Source organism: Bactrocera dorsalis, chromosome 3 (assembly GCF_023373825.1).
Source record: "Bactrocera dorsalis isolate Fly_Bdor chromosome 3, ASM2337382v1, whole genome shotgun sequence".
Taxonomy (NCBI): Eukaryota; Metazoa; Arthropoda; class Insecta; order Diptera; family Tephritidae; genus Bactrocera; species Bactrocera dorsalis.
Window position 1 is genome coordinate 52,543,746 of NC_064305.1, and position 21,975 is coordinate 52,565,720.

The window sequence follows — 21,975 nt, forward strand, 5'->3', positions numbered from 1 at the left end:
AAAGCAATTTTATTATCCAATACCAAAATGTATGCAATGAAATCATAAAATACTTTTTATAATATGTTAAAAACTAAAAAAATATTTAATAAAATATTGATATATCTAACGAATTTCGTGTACGAGTTGCTTAATTTATAAAAAGTCAAATTAAGTCATAAAAGTCGACTGTCGGGGTTGATTAATTGACTTCCAGAATCGAAAAACTAGAAGTCAATTCCAAAGTCAAAAATCGATTCCGCTCGCGCTCTTTCCATTCTTAAGCGTGAACTTCTACACATGACCCCATCCTCCCTTTCAGCTTTGCAATTTAAAAGAATTTTTTTTTATTCATAAGAACACAAATTATTTCCATAAAATTATCAAGAGGTGTCTATCAACCAATTTTTTAGAGTACGAAGCAAAAAAATAACAATTTCTTTTTTACCCACCCTATCGGGTAGTACTATTTTATTGCAGCATTATCAATGGGCATATCGATTTAAGAATTATTCGAAGTATGCTTTAAATCATATCGCTTGATATTCATAATTAACATGTCGGTGTCGTTTTGGAACGCGGAAAATGATCAAGTCGTCATCGAAAGTCAACTAAGAAAACAGATAACTTACTGCGGGGGCAACTTAAGCGGTTACTTTAAAAGTGGACTTTCTATAAGGGCGGAGATGCAAAACCTTCACTAAGTAGATTTAAGTATCGATTCCATACGTCGATGGCTTAAAGATTTGGCGCTGCAGAAAAGCCATTATTAACATAAAAAGGAAGTTTGCACGACTTTCTTGGGATAATGTGAAGTAATGAAAATGATTTAGTCGCTTTAAGTTAACTTCTCATTATTTTCTTTTACTTAATGATGAATATCATGGAATATACATTTTTGTTAATTATTGCTTTTAAACTATTTTTGAGAAAAAATTTCGTCGATAACTAATTTACACTATGTAAATAAACAAATAAAACATTCTACATTTATAGAGATTATTGGTGTCCCTATTTCGCTGCTTGACTTCCTTTTTATCCAAACTATAAAGTTGGCTGGGCAGGATAAAAATTATATTCGGACTTATGATAAACGCTCTCTGCCGCGCTCATATGAAATAATGTATACTATATTTTATGATGGATATTTGAAAGGAGAGGGATTCAAGGCCCCGAGTAAAGAAAGAGAAGGAGAGTGTAATAATTCTTTAAAAAATTGAACAAGGAAATATATGAGATGCTACAAGTATTGTATAATAAAGTAAGCCGCATTGAATCTATTCTATATAAATCTATTTTGGTACATTTGATAATTAAAATTCATGGTTAAACAGTATGCAAGCGTTTAAATATAAAATATTCATAAATGTTTTGAATTAATTATATAGTAACAAGTAAGGAAGGACTAAGTTCGGGTATAAGCGAACATTTCATACTCCTGCAACTTTCTAGGATTAAAGCAGGGGTAATACCTTCATTTACAAAAGGCGTGCAGGGGTATATGGCAAGTTTTCCCCGATTTAATTAATTTATTTTATTTTAGAAAAACATGTTCTCTTAATTTTAATAAGATAACTCACATATTGACCAATACATGTGGAATAAAGTCACCCGTAAGTTCGAAAATTTTTATATGAACCCATTTGTAGCACACAAACATACTACTATAAGGAAAGGAATCTCTCTGAATTTCAATTATATGCATATCTCACACATTGGCCGATATTTTCGGTCAAATGTCAACTATAGATACTGAAGTTCACATTTCCGGTATTTGGGATCTTGAATAGTGTTGGTTGGATTTAGACAGTTTTGGTCATAACGGTAGAATATCTTAAAGGAATAATTAGCAAAGTTTTATACCGTTTTATCAAATTATTCTTCATTTGTGTCCTGGAAAGTGAAAAAATCAAGTGGAACTTAAAATTTTACTACATATGTATATGAGAAGTAATTTTACGACTCTGGCGTGTTTAGATTCTCACTTAACGTGTTTTTATCATATATTTTAACAGTACCGTTATATGGGAAGTGAGCGGGATTATCATTTAATTTATAATATTTCGGTTTGGTGAAATTGTTGCCCTCTGATGCTTCTTGCTACTGCGATCCCCTGTGCCTACTTAGAGTTTTGTATCTTAATTTAGTGCTTAGTTATAGTACTTTATACGTTTTCGGATAAAGGCGTATTGTGGGTCCGATTACACCCATCTAAACTCCTACTTTTTTTTATCCAAGAGACGCGTTAACAAGTTTCATTAAGATATGTCAAGTTTTACTCAAGTTACAGCTTGCACAGACGGACAGGTAGACAGTCAACCGGATTTAAACTTTTCTCGTCATCCTGATCATTTATATAATATATAACCCTATATCTATTTCGCTCAGTTTTAAGTAATTGATTGATTGATTGAAAAATGAGGAATGCACCGCGACCTTTGGTCTATTGTGTCTTCTCCTGACTCACATTGACTTACTTAGCCCCAGCGCATTAATGAAATTCAATACCTTACCGGGTGCTAGTGAGGCAATGCGATTCCTATCCGGAAATATCGATCCAATGGCCTTAATCCTTCGTCTACAGACTGCTGTGCAGTCGATGAGCAGGTGCTCCGGACTCCGTGTAGTTAGTTTAGGTGATACGTACAACCGTTAGATGAACAAAACTATAGCAACAGGTTGCAAGAGTGTAAAAATTGAATATACAGTGCACTCGCGGAAACTCGAACATACGATAACTCGAACGTTCGAAAACTTCAACATTTTTTATTCTTCATTGGCTACTTTAAAACTCGAACAAAAATTTTGCATTATTTTATACATGAAAATATATCATATACGACATACATACATACATATTCAAACTGTTGCTTGTGAACATGTTCAGATAGAAGTTGTGCAACGGCCGATGCGTGCACTGTTGTTGTTAGATGCGTATTTTTTGATTAAAAGGCGAATTATTAGCGACTAGTAACGGTATTTTTCTTTTGAATTCGCTATACTGGGGACTGTTTTCTTACGTTTGCATCGCTGTTAATTGATATTCTTCATTAGCACACAGAGCCGTGCGCTGTTAAGGCTAAGTGTATTTTATTGCGTAATGGTACGAAAATAAAATGTTTAAAGCTTAGCAAAAAAGGCTGAAATAATTAGTGCAGTCAAAAATGGTGAAAGTGTTACAGCTCTATCCAAGAAATTCAATATTGCCAAGTCCACAATTTGAGGAATCGTAAAAAAAGAGAAACTAATTTTAGAATCTGTTAACAATGCGCTATCGGGCCTTAGAAAACATGAAACGCTCCGTGTTTCAGAACTTCTGAAAATGAAAATGGCCTTTACAATAGGTTTTTATTACAACATAGAAACGCAAGAATTGCCCGATCAACGGATTGATTTTAAAAGAAAAAGCTAAAGCATTTCATGCCAAGTTAAGCAAGGATAGCACAAGGTTTTTTACCAGTAATGGATGGCTTTAAAATTAAAAAAAACGTCATTGAATACGCCTTTTTTCAATCTCAGGAAAAAACTAATTTTGCGGCGGGAACTAGTAGAGCCGTTCAAAACTAAGCTACAAGCAAAAAATCAGGAAATTGGACTATGTCCAGAACAAATTTACAACGCAGCTGAATCCGGGTTATATTGCAAGCTTCTTTGGAATGGAGAAACAGGCACCGGCAAATAAATCTGAAAAACAGCGTTTTTGGCATGTGTCAATGCTACTGGAAAACAAAAGGTTAAATTGCTTGTAATTGAAAGAGCGAAAAATCCTAATCTTAAATAAAACATTTTAACTGCCCAGTGGAGTACAAAAGTACAAAGTCAGCCTGGAAGACATCAACTGTGTCCAAAAATTGGTTTCACTTTTCTTTTGTACCACAGGCAACTACACAGCGCTACAAACTGAATACCCTCTAACAATTATATTCTTTAACTAGGTGAAATCAGATTTGAAAAAATAAAAATAAAAATGTTTGAATAAACTAGTCATGAATCATTAAACAGTAAACCACAGAATTCTAATATTTTATATAATGAGAGAAGAATAGAATGTTGTAAGAATAAAAACTAATAAAGGAATACATAAATCATTCGAAGACTCGAACACGCATGGTTTTCATTAGTTCGAATTTTCGCGAGGACACTGTACTAAGTACTGCTTAATTGAAATTAAGTAGATTTTTTAAAAATTATGTGGTTTAACAGTGAATATGACTCGAATTGATTAGGGTAAAAAATTTGAAAAATTTTGAATAAGTTTAGTGTACATATGGATCTCCTAAACCACTAAAGCTACAGCAACCAATTTTAGCCAGCTCAAATATTATAAGAACTTCTACCGACAGTGTGATGAAATCGGATTATAACCCCGCTCACTCCCCATATAACGGTACTGTTAAAAACTACTAAAAGTGCGATAAGTGAATGTACTTAGATGTTCAGTCAGAGACGTTAAAATTTACTTCAGAGTTGGTATAAAAAGCGTTATGGAAGCCGCGGTAAAAATTTATCGATGGGTGTGGCACTTCCCACTTTTTGGTATTTCGAGACTCGAACGAACGAATTATCCTATGGCACAGTGGAAAATGGGAGAAATCGAACTACAACCACGCCTACTTTTCATATAACACACTTTTAAATTCCATCTGATTCTTTCACTTTGCAGTGCACAAACCAAGAAGTATTAAATGTAACGGGATACAAATTTGTACTAAAAATTCTTTTAAAATATGCCACCTTATGATCAAAAATTTACCAAATAAATAACAAAACTGGATGGAATGGGGTCAATACTTCCCTGATGCCCCATATACCTAATATAAAGATTTTTGAAACTTCCGGGTGACTTTGTACTGCATATATCGGCCAATATTTGAGTTATCTCAATGAAAATGACAAGGCGTGTTTTACTCATAACAGTGAGTATTTGCGCCTAAAATAAATCAAATTGGGATAAAACTTGACCTAGCCCCCATATAACTAATATTAGGATTTTCAAACATCCTGCTGGCTTTACTCCACTTGATTGGTAATTGTATGTATGATACTTAAATCGAAGGGAACATTTTTTAGTATGTGGCATGTTAATAGTTAATAAGTAAAATCGGGTCGATACTACCCCAACTTCCATATACTCTATATTAATTTTCGTTTGGGTTCCGATCCTCTGGTTGACATTTTACATCTTAAAGAATTTCTCTGACTTTGATTATTGCAAGTTGCAATAGTATAAAATGTTCGGTTACATCCAAACTTAGTCTTTCCCTACTTAACCTGTCTTGACATATTGCGTTAAGTACCCATTAAAAATACACCGGAGTTGGATAAAAAATTTGAACAGGTGTTGTATTTTGCTACAAAAGCAAGAGAAGTAAAACAAATGTGAAATGAAAACATTTACTAGAATTATGAACACAAAGATGTACATACATATGTATATTGAATGATTTACATAAAAACCAATACCAATACATTTGAAATGATTCGCTACTCTACCTCTTTCGATCGTGTTTTCGAAGTTATTAATCACTATTTTGACAAAAATAAATTAGCAAGTCCAGACCAGGAAAATTCAAAATCTGTGTAGAGAATAATATTATGTACATATTTATATACTGCTCATTTTTTGCCCCTTTGCTTTTGTGCAGAAAATTCAAATTAGGCGAATTGATTCGAAAGATATATGTATGTATATGTAAGTATTTTCCAATATAAATAACTATACTATATTTTGTTAATAACGTAAATGGGTTTTTCAAAAGTATAAGCCATTCTCGTTATTTATTTATATATACTTATATATATGTATATTTTATCTACATACAGAAATTTGCTATTGAGCTGTTTTTACTGCTCATGTAAAACATTGAAACAAAATAATATTTGTTCAATAGCATTTAAAATCAGAAAATTTCAATTACAACTAAACCCCTTTAACGTGGAAGATTTGTTCCAGAAAAACTTTGTAATTAAAGTATAAATAAATCATAGTCATTCCTCCAAATTTGTGATTATGATCGTACTAAATGGAATATAAAAATGGAAAGTAAAAATTGTTTCAAATCAAAATAGTGAAAAAACAGAATTAGGAGTATTAGAGACTTGCAAGATATTATGGTTATGTTTTGGAGATTGAGCATCGAAATCGAACACATAAAAAGCTAAGAAATATAAAAAAAATTAAATTAATACTTGAAGGATAGCCTTAAAAATACTTCAAAAATTTACATCAAAACTTATTTAATTAGTTCATTTTAAACTGTGAATCGTTAAATATATGAATATTTTTTCGCATATTTTAGATTTTTGTGATTGGCCTTAATAAGGGATTGCAGACTGTTTGTCATTGAATCAACCCGCTTCAATGTGATTTCAGGAATAGTTTCGTCTTCTTCAAGTCATCTTTCTTGGAAACTGTGAGTGGCAGATGTTTGTCTCCAGCAAAGCCTACTTGTATAAATTTTCTCGGATGCTCATTTCAGGCGACTTCGGTGGTGTTGTGGGAATATATGGAAATAATACATACTTAATATGCTGAGTGCTTTGAAGTAAATTGTTTTCGAGTACGTTTCTTAAAGACACTTCACTACCACAATAACATTTGACTGTCTCTCTTAGGTTTTCTTTCTTAGCTCAGTTTTTGGTTTTCTCTAGATATGATAAATTTGAACCAGTCTGACTATATTGGTTGTCAAAAAGTCTTGCGGTATTTTCAATAGTTGGCGCTGAAAGCGCGTAGTTCTAGTTTTATTCATCGCATCGGGTCATGCTATACCTTTTTGGAAAGCTCATTTCACGCGCTAACACGTGTTTGATTGATTGTCGTTTCTTTTAAGTCGTTCGTGAGATATAGCGTCGCAAACATGGAGCAAAATAAAGAGAAAATACGGCATATTTTAAGGTACTACTACGATAAAGGCAAAAATGCATCTCAAGCCGCCAATAAAATTTGTGCAGTTTATGGACCCGATACAGTTTCCATTTCCACCGCACAACGATGGTTTCAACGTTTTCGTTCTGGTGTAGAGGTGGTCGAAGATGCGCCACGCTCCGGAAGGCCTGCCGTCGAAAATTGCGATAAAATCGCTGAATTGGTCGAAAAAGACCGGCATAGTAGCAGCCGTAGCATCGGTCAAGAGCTGTGCATGAGTCATCAAAAACTCATTTCAATTTCAATAAAAAAAAAAACCAATAAAAATACCGCAAGACTTTTTTGACAACCCAATATTACAGAAGTCAGATTTCTTGCTGACATTTGCTTTGGTGAAAGCAAGTGTTTTTGAATGGCTTCTTACGATGTACTCGACCATCTGCTCCGTAATTCATGTTGTACCTCAACAGCCATTTTGGAGCGGATATCTTCGGCTTTCTTTAATTTTTCGCGAAATATATTTGCCATTACTAGCGTTGACAATTTCTTTTTGGTTTATCTGTCCGTATATATCACGTAATTTTCGCGATTTGAGTTTCGTTTTCAAAGCTGATAATCGTCACAGGGGCGGATCTACGGGATGGAGCAGCGGAGAGTACCCTTCCCAAAAGTTAAAATTTATACACTATTTCCATCATAAGTGACACTCCGCGAAGAAAAGAGCTTTGAGTCGATAGTACAAAATTATGCATAAGGTCTCAGTCCAAAATTCTTCTATGGATTCGCCCCTGAATCGTCACCAAAAACGACTGAATTCGAAGTTTTCGAAGTTATCGCGACGAACAATTTAAGTATTAAAATTCAACAAATATAGACCACTTCTTTCTTTTTCACCAATTTTTTGTAGAGAATCGGAGCACTGGTCGTACTCGTCGTCGTATGTACAAGTATATAATCTTAAGGAAATCACGCTAAAAACTACAAAATTTTAATTTTTAATTTTATTCATTTTTATTTATTTAATTCGATATTTTCCTTTCTTTTTTAAGGCTGCAAATCGATTTCTATTCTATATTTAATTTCCGTAAATCCAAATCCATACATGATACATGCATCATATACGCATACATACTTATGTATGTACATATGTACATATGTATGTATATTAGACATACATTCTTTTCAGAAGTATTCGCACAGAATCTTTGCAAAATTCGTTTAATCACAACGAAACAAACCATTTTATATTATTATTCACTTTATGAATTTTCGAAATAGGAATTTGTTTGCTTTAAATATTAACTTTTGGCATTTTTACACTATGGAGTACATACGAGTACTTATGTATGTTGTATGTCTGTATATGAAACCACAAAAAGTTCTGCTTAAATAGTTGGTGGGTCAAGTGCCAAACATTTGCAGCTTTTAAAAGTGAAAGGGATACTAACGATGAAATTTCGTTCCAACAGTCTTTTGTTTACAGCAGGCACTGGACTACTGGCTACCCTCAGGCGGTCACACGTGCTACGAAAGGCACCAAATGATATCTAGGGGTCAGAGCTGTTAGCCGATGTTTGTAAAGTTTCTTTTCATTTTGTTTACATGCCGTGTTTATGAATGTATGCATGTACATACATATCTACGTATGTACATATGTTATAGATACGAATGTGGAAGTACATATGCAATATAATAATTGCGAGTACAAGTTCGAGTACGAGTACGGGTACGTGCTATGTATGTATGCACGTACCCGTACTCGTAAACTCTACATAAATTTAACAGAAGCGGAGAAAAATCCACCCATATGTATATACATATGTACATACATACATACATACATATGTTCACATTTATCCAATCACTGATTCATACCCATAGGTACCTACAAACACATGTGTATAAATAAGTTTTCAAGAGTTTACTGGAATTTACATAGGTTGATCTACATATATAATGTATGATGTATGTGTGTATGTAAGCATTCAAAAACACATACTCAACCATAGGCATATGAAAAGAATAGTTTATAAAACCCATTTGACTTTTCGGTGTGGGAGTGTGTAAATATATAAGCATATAAGTACATATACATATATAATATTGTATATGTATGTATGCAAATATGTGTGTAAAGATGTAGTACGAGTATATTAATATGTTTCGTGTATACACATCCGTACATACCTCTCATTTAATTTGTTATTCTTTTGGCGCTTAATGTGTCTTCGATTGAAACTGTTCGTGCACGAATTGGACGTGGATGTTGGTTTTATTAATACGGAATTCTGTAGCGATGCGGACGTCCTCGCTGTCGCTGAGCCCACGCCTGCACTGGCTACGGTCGATGTCGACTCGCAGGCGGCCTCGGTAGCAGAATGTGAGCCGCTGTTGCCGTTACCGTTATTGGAAGAATGCGTATAATCAGTTGGGGCGCTAAGTTGTCGATTAAACGCCGCCTTTCGTCGCCGACTTATGTCCGTCAAACAATATTTGTTCAGATGTCCATTACTCGATAGCGAACTTTTGGGCGAAGTGGCATAAGGATGTGTACCCGCAGCGGCCACGTGCAGTTTGTTGCACGAATTCGTGCTAACACTTAGCTTGTTTCCGTTGTTGTTCAGATTGCAGCTTTTATGGTTGTTGGAGGCGGCCTTTGGATTCCTATGTGTCGATGGCGTTGGTGTGAGTGTTGCGCTATAATCTTTCGAAGCGCGTTTAATTGAAGACTGATGTCGATATGTGGGATGCGTTCGAACCGAACCGTTAACGAGGCACTGTTGCTGTTGCAGATTTCTGCTAAGCGCTGCAACTACTGGCTGCTGATCTGGGAGTTGTTGCTGTTGCTGTTGCTGTCGACTAGTTCCAATCGGCCGCGAATCCGTTCCGCTACCAGTCGTTTCTAATTGCCCTGGTTGCGTTTGTTGTTGCTGCTGCTGTTGATATTGATATTGCTGCAAGTATTGTTGGGAGTTTTTCTTCTCGACTAGATATAAATTGAGGTATTTGTCTCCTGGATGAAGGGAATTATCAGAAACCGCGTTCGATTTACTTATAATTTGCCCTTTCTTCTTAGCCGTTCGATTTTTTAGCGACAAGTTGCGTAGTTTCTTCGATTGTTCCTTGATCTTGTTGGATCTGAGGAATGAGGGGCTATTAGCGAGACACTTGAAGATATATGTCTTATTAACTAACTGCTGCTTATCACCGTGCTGCGCGTGTTGATCAAAATCACTTTTTAAATTCGAAAAATATTCAGCTTGCTGTTTCGCATATATATTACAATCGCTGTAATGTGGTTTCAGGGGCGAACAGTGAGTATCTGAAGTATCGTTGATGCTAGCGGCACCGTCACCGCCGCCACTTTCTCCGCTTAGGGTGTTATAACGTGTTATTGGATCGGAATTGCTGAAATTATGAACGACTACATGCTTGAAGTCGTCGTTGAAGTCGTTGCCATAACTTGTGCTATTGCTATTGGTGATCGCGTAATGAGTGTAATTCTTGTATGCGTCACCTACAGTGGACAGACCACCGTCTCCTTCCCTGACAACGTCACTTCCACCACCACCACCACCACTTCCACCCCCTCCGGCTCCGGTTCCCGCACTGATATTACTTTGATTGCTGTAATTACTGTTAGTGCAACTGATCGGACTGTTTGGCACTCGTGTCGAATTGGCAATACAGTCCAATTGTTGTTGTTGTTGCTGTTGTTCAGTGTCACTACTACGCTCCCTGGCGGTTAAGGTCAGACCATGCAGTTGCCCGCTACAACTACTGTCGTACGAATGCTGTTTGGAAACGCCACTAATACGACTTGACAGATATTCGCACTGCAACGAACGCTGATCATCACCACCCCCACCACTAATGCTGCTGCTGATGCAACCCGCACTGTGTCCAGTGTGGCCAGTACTCAAGTAAGCAACGTTGTAATCGGTATAATCGGCGTTTTGACTATCAAGCAATGATTCACTATCGGGATCGCCAGATCGCTTTTTCGTTGACTTTGCTGCAACAGCTGATGCGGCACATTTCAGTGATTCGCAACTGCAGGAAATGAATTTGTGTAATGTGCTGGTGTTGGCGTTGGTATTAGTGGTCTTGATATTGGTATTAGAATTGCTTTTGGCGTTGGTGTTGGTGTTGGGGTAGTTAAGGGACGACGACGATGGCGCGACTGCACCGCTTCTGTTACTTGTTATATTCTGTTCCGATGCGTTCGAAACACCGATATTATTTGAGATGTTGTGCGCGCTCGTGAGGTTGATCAGAGACTGTCGCAATAAATGCGGATGTGAATGTTGTTGCTGTCGATATTGCTGTTGCTGTTGCTGATACAGACGCTGCTGATGTTGTTGATACGGTAAATGTGGCTGTTGTTGATCGCTGTTCAAGTTTTCTCTGCTATCGCTGGAAAATATACAGAAATGGAAAGCAGCATTGGTGCAAGTACGAACCCAATTAAATCATACAACTAATACATACATTCTTACATATGTATATATATGTATATATATGAATAGCCAAGTTATTTATAAAATGTGTATGTGATTACATTTGCATGTGCATTTAATGCCTGTATGAGAACATTATATGAATATACAAATGTGCATACATACATATGTATATACATACATACATACATAGCTTTGTGTAATAAAAGTGGAAATCAAAGCATTGGCATTCTACATTTAAAGCAATTATCCGGAATAAGCAATGAACAAAATACTCTATGCTAAATAGATTTTTAAAGCGCTTTCATTAGTAATAGCTTTGTGGACTGTATCTATAGAACTGTAGAGTTTCAATATGTATGTATTAGTTCATGTGGCAAATGTATTGTAAATATGTAGTTCTACATCGCTGTTATTGTGCAAAATACGATCGTTTTGCTCCAATTGTGCGTTCATTGGAGAAGCTGCAGAGAGGAGTTTTTCAGTTGCATAGCTGCAGGTTTGAACAATCATTGGCTCCCGAACGAATACTGCCCATAAAAAATATTTAAAAAATCTGCTTTGTAAATGCCGGTTCACAAACGAAATCTTTTGTCTCTCAAATCTGTTTTTGTAGACAGGAAGTAGAAAGGTACCGTGTTGCTCGTACATTTGACGACTCGCGTTGTGTTCTTGTTCGTAACAGTTCACTGCTACGCAATTCGGAATTCCTTACCTTTTAGGAATTCCGTTCATGGTTGCAGTTCAAATGAATATCTACATTGTGTTCAGAAGTTTAAATTTTATTTTTTATTTATGTATGTAATCTGTTCATAGAATAATATAACTGTTTTAAAAAAGGTGTTTAAAGATAAAAATTAGGTAATCAAAAGCGTACAGTAGCGTACAGGAATTTAAGAATGTGATGAAAACGCAGAAAATTGTTCGACTCCAGTTATGGGACACGTGCCGCTCTTATCAACGCAATGAGAGACACCAGAATGCCGATAATGAACAACAGAAGTTTACATGTGCGACGCAGTCTAACTAAGCAAAGCTTATATGTGTTCATATTGGAGTATATATGAATGTATATATACAGTTGCGAGCATTGAAATAGTAGTGCCTATTGGCCAAGAGAGTTTTGCTTTAAATTTTGTTTATTTTATGATATTGCCTTCGATCATTATTTTAGTTATATTCTCTGAAGTATAACGGTCCTGTTATTCACAACAATAATAGAGGGATTCTGTAACCAGTCTCTAGTCTCTATTTAAGACATTTTGAGGTAAAATCTCAATTTGTGACTAGTTACTATTCACTAAATAATCTCTAGCGTTAGTCTCAAAATATTGAGTCCTGGTAGTTAGCCGGTCACAAAACTAAAAAGAGCTCTTGTCTGCCATTTTGAATATACTGAATAGAGATCATCATAGATATTAATCGATTGTCGTATTTTTATATTTTGTAAGCAACTCAAATACGAAAAAGTTAAAAATAAATCAATTTTACATAAATTTCGTAAATATTATGAAACAAAGTCAACATATATTTTCATTTTTATTGATAACTATGTTTTTTGGCGATGTTATAGAAAATTTAATATTTGTTATCGACATATTTATTTCCATTCAAGTGTAAAAACATCTCTGAATGATGAAATGTAATAGATTTTGTGACTGTCACTTACAGAATAGCAAAATCGTCTCAAGTCTCAAAAATTGTCTCTAACTTAAAATCTCAAATTTAGAGACTTGAGACTGTAAGTGTGCAACACTTACTAGATTACTGGCATAATATCCGATACACATAGTGGATATAATGCAGCATATTATGATACTATTTGCTGAAGAAGACATGCCGCTGAAAAGGATATTTCAGCAGGATAATGGTCCGAAGCACACCAGTAGGGTGGCAAAATAGTGGTTTCGGGTCAATGGAGTTGAGGTCATGGATAGGCCAGCTCAATTCCCTGGTCTCAATCCTATTGAAAACCGTTGGGCAGATGTCAAGAAAGCCGTGTGGAAGGATAAACACAAAAACAACAACGAATTGTGGACTGTAGTGCAGCAATCATGGTAGAGCATACCACTGAAAAGATGCCACTGTCTCGTAGATTCTCTGAAGAAGCGATGTATTGCTGTTATCAAAAATCATGGCCATGCTACCAAGTACTAAGATCTCCAATAGACGAAACTTGCAAAAATCCTTCAGTATTTTTTTTTAATTTTTTAGTACTTTACTACTATTTTACTGCTCCCCAAAATTTTCATACATAAATACATCTTTGTAAATAAACATATCTTGTACGAGTACATATTCAAATCTAAATATTTTTAGTGGTAAACATAGCCTGGTAAATATGATCCACTTTCGCATTTCAATGGATGTTAAAATTGTTTGGCATGTTACATAACTCACAGATATGTAAAGCTCTAACACCCACTACTATTTCAATGCTCGCAGCTGTATATATGTATATATGAACACATGGTTTGATAGGCGAAAACGTCGTGAGAGAAATGAGCGAGCTATTAAGAGAGTGTAGGTATGATACACACAAATGTTCTAATTAGTATTGCCACTTGAGAAAACTTGTGAGTACCAGAATGCCTACCAAATCTGTTGCAAACTACCAAATTTTCTTAGAATCAAAACAGCACATTTGGTAAAATATGTACATATACACAAATAAACCCTAGAGTTTAATTAAATTTAGGTAGTTGCACACTCTTCCTCTTCTTCAAGCCAATCGAATGCTTTTAACCACACCCCATGGAATTTTCGCTTTGAAAGTCGTTCATCACTGTGAGGTTGTCGATAACTATCTGAGTGGTCGACACTCATCCGTACTCTTTCGAGGTAAAAATTCTAATTTAATGCCAAAGTACAGCGCATTAACAAAATCCTCAAGTCCCGAGCTAACGACTTCTGGGAAAAGGACAAAAAAACGTTTTTGGCAACATACAAAGTAATCGGCCAGGCGGTCATGAACTATGCTGTACCGGTATTGTCACCTGGATGTAGTGAAACACAGATGCAGAAGCTTTAATCGAATCAGAATACTGCATTCGGTACTATTACATGAATGTATAACTATGCACGAATATATCAAATTTACTTCAGAATTTCAATTATGCTTAGATCGCACATTATCACACATTGAGCAGGTTCCCACTACTCCTTATTGTTATACTCTTGCAACCAGTTGCTACAGAGTGTTGTATTAGGTTGACCGAAAAGAAACCGGTGGTTTTTTTTAAAAAAAAGTAAAAACATTTTTTTGAGTTTTAGTTTTTTTACCATCCCAAAACGTCGTATATGATCATGTATGGTTGATTGTGGTATATTTAACTTCTCTCCAATCTCACGCTCAGTTACATGACGATCCGATTCGATTAAAGCCTTGATGACGTCATCATCAACTGCACTTGGCCGACCTGAACGGAATTTGACAGACCAACTTTGACACTGTGTTTCTTTTAAGGCTTTGTCACCATACACATCACGTAACTTTTTGGCGAAAATGCACCTTTGTGGGCTCCATATTAAAATTGCCGCCAAACAAACAAATATAAATAAAATTACGCGCGATTTTTTTCTAAGGCAAGGTAAAAATGCCAGCTGATATTTGACAAAAGCAAAAATGCAATAACAGAGTCATAAGCCGTTCAAAAAATTGTGAACGCCGTTTGTATGCAAAATCACCGGTTTCTTTTCGGTCAACCTAATAGTTTTGTTCACCTAACGGTTGACTGTCTGTCTGTCTGTCCGTCCGTCCGTGCAGGCTGTAACTTGAGTAAAAATAGAGATATCTCTATGAAACTTGGTATGTAGAATCCTTAGTACAAAAAAAATACGAGTTCGTAGATCGGACTACTGTCACGCCCACAAATCGCCATTATTCGAAAACATATAAAGTGCCATAACTAAGCATTAAATTAAGATATAAAATTCTAATTTGGTACTTGTGGGCAAATTTTTTTTAAAAAGTGAGCGTGGCCCCGCCCTCTAACAAGTTTAATGTATACTACTGTGATCAAATTGAAAGGTGAATTTTGTCCATTTCATCTCCTTCAAAATAATCCTCTCTCGCTGCAATACAGTTATACAAACGAATTTTCCAGTCAACATAGCAATTGGAAAAATCCTCCGTCGTGCTGTCCATCAGAGCATTCTTCATACCATTCACCTTTCATATCCTTAATTGAGTCAAAACGGTGTCTTCGGAGTGGTCATGTGAATTTGCCGAAAAGCCAGAAGTTACACGAAGGATCAGGCGAATCTGGTGGTTGCGGCAAGATTTTAGTTGAAAATGTGGCGAAATTATCATGAATAACCGATGAAGTATGAGTGGTGCATTATCGCATTTCTTTGTTCAATAAATTCAAACATAGTAAAAATCGAGGAACTCTCTTTTAGAGCCTCACAAAACGACGCGTATCTCAAATACTAATGAATATTTTGACGTGAAATTTAGCACAGATATCACTAACAGTACTACCAGAAAAGAAATTTACCGATTCGAAAAACACGCGATATACTTCGTCTTTCAATTTGATCACAGTATTATATCTCCTAAACCACTTAAGAGAGCGTGTTTTACTCACAACTGTGTATCTTTCTGCCAAAAATAGATAAAAAATCCTCACTTGTTTTTTAGTTACTATGACTTTCAAACAAGAATATTTGAAATTTTAAGCGAACAAATTTTAAGGTTAACTTTCATGTACATCAAAAACATAGGAAACTACCAATTTTGGCTCGATTGGACCAAACCGGCAACGCTAGTTTCGCTGTCGTATATACGAGGTAAGGTAGAGAAGCTGGCGTCTAAATATTTACCACAAAACGTAAGCCATAAATTAATATTTGTTGAAAACAGATGAGTAAGCAACACACGTTCGTATGTAAGTCTCGCGACCGATCGTTGCTCTCTCTGTCATCTTTGCGCTATTCAAAACACAAATTTGCTTTATTACCAGAGCTTTTTCGCTGTGGCTGCTCTTTGCATCTTATCAATTGATCAACGAAATGCTTTAGCAAGAGCAAATAAAATTTAAAAGAAATTTATATCCAGGAATGCTCTACTACTTATAAAGTATTGAAATATCTTTGCAGTTGTATTCAATAAAATAAAATATTATTATTTCCAATATTATCATTTGCGCCGACTTCTTAAAATAAATTCTTCTTTCTACAAGTATTCCATTCCTTCATTTTTTTCATAAAATTGTGATATCACATAGCAACAAAGCTTGTCGAAAATTACCTGTATATCAAAAGGATCATCAAATAAGATATGTATATATATATGATGTAAACTCAACCAAAAAGCCTAATTTTATTACCTACTACATATGTACATACTTATGTATATATGTATGTACATACATATTAAGTTGATGTGGGAAATATAAACCAGAGGTGTGCACCAAGGTCTAGACCATTTCATTCATACGAGTGCTGCTATATATATTTCTGGCCTAGGCAACACTAAGTGTTGCCAGGTGCAATCTGACATTTCCATTGGAAAGTTTAACATTTTTTAGCATAACATCACTCAGAACGTTTTGTCATTTAATCGTGAATTGTTTTATTTATAGGGAATTAAAAAATTCATCTCGGCCAAAAAATGGAATTAACTCGTGAACATTTTCGTGCGATCATTTTTCACAACTTTCGACGTGGATTATCACGACAAGAGTGCATCGATGAACTAAAATCTTTGTAATGGCTGTGAAAAACTGTTACAACAAATTCAATTGTGGCCGATGCTCGCTCAAAGACGAATTCCGTGAAGGTCGTCCAAAAACAGCCGTTGTGCCAGAAAACATCGATGCCGTACGTGAACTGATAATGCAAGAGCGTTATGTAACATACCTTTAGATAGAGGCATGCCTATGCATTTCTCCCACCAGCATACATTCGATATTGCATGAACACCTGGCCGTAAAAAAGGTTTGTTCTCGTTGGATCCCGCACAATTTGACAATCGCTCAAAAAAAGGCTCGTGTGGATTGGTGTAAAGAAATGCTGAAAAAATACGATCGCGGTGCGGTCAAAAGACGTTTATAAGATCGTCACAGGTGACGAGTCATGGATCTATGCGTATGAGCCCAAAACAAAACAGCAATCGACCGTGTGGGTCTTCCAAGACGAGCCAAATCCAACGAAAGTTGTTCGTGGAAGAAGCACTTCGAAGCAAATGGTCGCCTGTTTCTTCGGCAAAACTGGTCATGTGGCGACTGTTCCGCTTGAGCAACGTAGGACGGTCAATTGTGAGTGGTACACCACCATTTGTTTGCCTGAAGTCTTCGGAGAAATTCGAAAAACGAACAAGAGAAGACGAATCATTGTGCACCATGACAATACGAGCTCTCACACATCGGCTCAAACCAGCGCCTTTTTGACCGGCCAAAACGTCGAATTGATGGGTCATCCGCCGTACAGCCTTGACTTGGCACCCAATGACTTCTTTTTATTCCCACACATCAAGAAAATAATGCGTGGTCAACGATTTTCGTCGCCAGAAGATGCTGTTGAAGCATTCAAAAACCATGTTTTGGAGGTGTCTCAATCGGAGTGGAAAAAGTGCTTCGAAAATTGGTTTGAGGGCATGCAAAAGTGTATAAATCTTGATGGAGAATATTTTGAAGAACAATAAAACCATATTTTGAAAAGAGCTTGTCAACTTACTAATTTCATGAACACATCACACATTTTGATCAACCTTAAAGGTTTAATGTCAAGAGAAAGGTCGGATATCGCTATTAAGGATATCTTGGGGACAAAGAAACGTTGAGAATTGTGGCATTCATTTTTGACATTGCTCAGGTATACTCGAAAATTATCAAGCAATTTTTTAAATATTTAACCTGACTAACATATTCTGCAAAAGGTTTGTTAACATAAAATATAATAAAATCATTATACATATGTGGTATATGAAGTTGGAATCATTTGTCAACTATTTTTACATATTTTGGGCTTATGCCTTACATATTGACCTCTATAAACGGTACAAAAACCAGAGGTTTGAGAATGTTACAATAAGTATATGGAAGATAGGGTACCATTGACCCGATTTGTATCTATTTTTTCATTAGTAATAGTATTATTAGCAGAAAAATATGCTTTCTGAGTCTCATTAATAATATGGTAATGCATACCATAACCAATATCTCAAATTTTAGATACAAAAATGGAGCGCTTTCTCAATGTCATTAAGATAACTCAAATAATTGGTGCTAACTATGTGTGTTAACAGGAAGTTTGAAAATATTTTCTATTAGGCATTGTTCAGATTCAATAAATTCTTGACATACAGACTTACTATTATCGGAAAAGAATTCTAAACTTCAAAAATATATCTCTCACATTGACCGATATTTTCGGTAAAGAGTCAATCATAGAAACGGAGTCTGCATCCTCGCTATCTTGGGCGTGAACAGTTATGGTCCGATTTTGTCAATTTGTAGACTTAAGATGACATTTATCATCACCTCATTTGTGAAATTTATTTCTTCTGACAAATTTACTTAGTGCGGTGGCGACTTTTTAGTTGTTTTCAAGATAACCGTGGTTATAATCCAGAAAAACTTTTGCCCAGGCTTTTGCGCAATTTTGATTGAAATAGTTATGATGATTTGTGAGACACAGATGTACATTAAATCCATTAGAGGCTCACTTTTTAAAAAATTTCAGTTTACAGGTGCCATCACTACTACGATCTCCTGTATCATATAATAGTTCTATTTCTAAATTAGGAGCTTAGTTAATGACAAGTTAATGCAATTTCAAAGTTGCCCGAACAGGCAGACGGGCGAACAGACAGTCAGAACTTAACTCGTCTTGTCATCCTGATAATTTATATATAACTACATATCTATCTATCTTGACTATTTTTAGATAATACAATATATTGCAGGAGTATATAAAATACAATCAATTGATGTATACTTATACTTCTACTTTAATCGCGTTGAATAAGATTCCATGGTATTCCCAATTGAAATTGAGAGATACAAATAATAATATGTGCCTCCAAAATAGTACTTTTATATTGCATATCTATGACTGCTTCCATAAGAGATATAAAATATATGAAAGATGTTATTATATACGTACATATGTATATCCCTATAATGAGACATTGTTCATTTTATAAAAAGTTCATAAAGTGGGCGATCTCAATCATTTAATTTTTATAAAAAAAAAAAATATTTTAAAGGCATGAACTCTTTTCAACGTAAGCTCTGAACCACTCAGGCAGCTTGACGAAGCGTACTATTCCCAAATATTTATTATTGAATACAATAGATAGATGGTTTAGGAAACACAAAATTTCAAAAGTAATTGATATTCATTATACGCTGATTATGGTATATGAATTTTGTCCCAACTGTTTATAACTGACAGAAGTAAACGTCGTGTGTATATACGAACTAGTCGCTCAGTTTTTGAGATATCAATTTAAAATTTTGCACTTTAGCCCATAACTGTCATACAAACTGAATGATCGAAATCAAGTTCTTATTTTGACAACTTTTTTAGTTGATGAGATATCTTCGCGAAATTTACTGGGGATTATTGTCCAAGGCAACGATAAAATATCACAAGAAATTTTCCAGATCGGATCACGTGCTATATATAGCAGCCAAACAAACCGAATGATCAAAATTTATTTCTTGTATGAAAACTTTCTTATTCTAACTTCGGTGCAACCGTAGTTAACGGTTTCTCTTTTTGTATTGTTTACACAGCAGTTTCAGAATCGATGCAGACTTTTCAACGAGCCATTGTTTAATTTAAATTTTTATCTATTTCCAATGCGTAAATAAACGTGACCCTTATAACAAGTTTACTGACTTGATTGTTTAATACAGGTGAGTATTTCGGATATTAAAGCAGTGAACTGTCCCGCTGAAATTTTTACGTGATGGTGAGCTCAATTTTTATTGCAAATCAAGATACTTTACACTTCAATATTAAATAACATCGTATTTACATACAATATAAGAGAGTTAAAGAAAATGATTAAATTAAAAGTAAAATAATGTCGTATCATGCTATATAAAAATGCCTATTGTATAAAGTATGAGTGTGAGTGGAAATATTTTAATGCGCGACTAATTGGGAGCATAATTGCAATTTGTTTATTCAATGCCGTTACTAAACGAATTATAAGGATATTTGATATCTCCAATTCCATCCGAAAGAAGTCACAGAATACATATTACTTTAATTGTATCTATCTTGGCTATAGGCTCAACTTTTATTAAAAATTATACTTTTAAGATATTTATTGTCATTATATTTTTGTGACACCAAAACGAGTTTTATTTACAATTTTTTATTTTAAAAATGCTAATAGTGCAATTATTTGTAGATTTAGATATCTCGGACGAGTTTAATGCGAGAAACTGTTTGGGTAAAAAGAAAGGTGCTAGGTTAAAAAAATTAAGTGAATTGGACAAGATTTGTTCGAAATTAGTTATATCTAATACCGAGGAAAAATAAATAAAACGATAGATCATGCCAAAAGTAAAAAAAAATGCTGAATTTTTTCGTTTGGAAGTTTACACAATGTATAATTATACTACTGAAAAAATTTTTCCAAAATGCTTATCAATATTAGAAAGTGGTTAAACGTGCTAAGGAACTTCGTGCTTAAAGGACGAAGGTTTGAGGGAATTGAGATATTAAAAATCACATACTCTCGAATAAAGATTTTATAAAATTTATTACGTATATGGTAGAGTGAATATGATTACCCTGTACATAGTAATACTACTATATTTGCATAAGTTCGATCCGTGTACATGTTAAAATTTAGGTACGAGTTAATAATAACGGTACACATGCTATTTCTTATATTTATCGTAATATTCTTGCCTTACGACCTTGTATTTAATTACATACCGTAAATATTAGTTAACGACTTTACTCGCTCAATAAATGTATGTATTTTATTGCTTTTTATGTCTTCACGATGAACGATGAAGGAACCTTACTTCTGCAAACTCTATAATATAAAAATTTAAGAAAAAATTAAACTATTTTTCTAACGCAACTTTGTTCGAACTAAGCATTAAGAGCTATCTGATTGAGATATTTGAGTAAAGGAATGTGTCGTCTAACCTTCTGTTAATTAAAGTAAGGAATTATAGTCAATTTTATTTACATATTTTATATAAGGGTTAAAGAAATCGGGTTTATCTCTTCAAAAAAAAAAAACGAAATATTAAATAAGATTATTTAGTGCAATTTATGTGCATATTGGACTCTAAAATTAATTTATGCTAATGTAATGATTTTTTAAATGCAAGAGAGGCTAAAATAAAGATACCCTTGGACAAACTTTTGCAATGACAAGATTTGAAAAAATATGCTATGTTATGCAGTTACTGCATTACAGGTGTGTATAAAAGCAATTTTGTGTGTATGAAAGTAGTTATTATGTCAAATGGAAGGAAATTTATCTATTACCGTTAAATTATGCAGTTTTTAGAATTAGAAATTGGTTATGGTATAAATATACATACTATTATTAGAATACGAGTATATCAGAAATTGCTAAGGTACATACATAGATTTACGTATGTATGGTTGTTTTAAGATAGGATTTGAAAAATAGCAATAGTGATGGAATATGCAAAGTACGGAAGCCAACTAAATCATATTAAA

At 34.7% G+C, this 21,975-nt stretch overlaps 1 protein-coding gene across 4 annotated transcripts in view; it reads right to left on the bottom strand.

Moving 5' to 3' along the window:
* Positions 1-21,975, bottom strand: part of LOC105225382 (uncharacterized) — a 57,615-nt gene that overhangs the window by 30,549 nt on the left and 5,091 nt on the right. For all 4 annotated transcript variants that reach the window (XM_049453797.1, XM_049453798.1, XM_049453799.1 and 1 more), the window contains exon 2: positions 9,035-11,263. In XM_049453797.1, the coding sequence (XP_049309754.1) occupies positions 9,035-11,263 (2,229 nt within the window). The remainder of the gene's footprint in view (positions 1-9,034; positions 11,264-21,975) is intronic.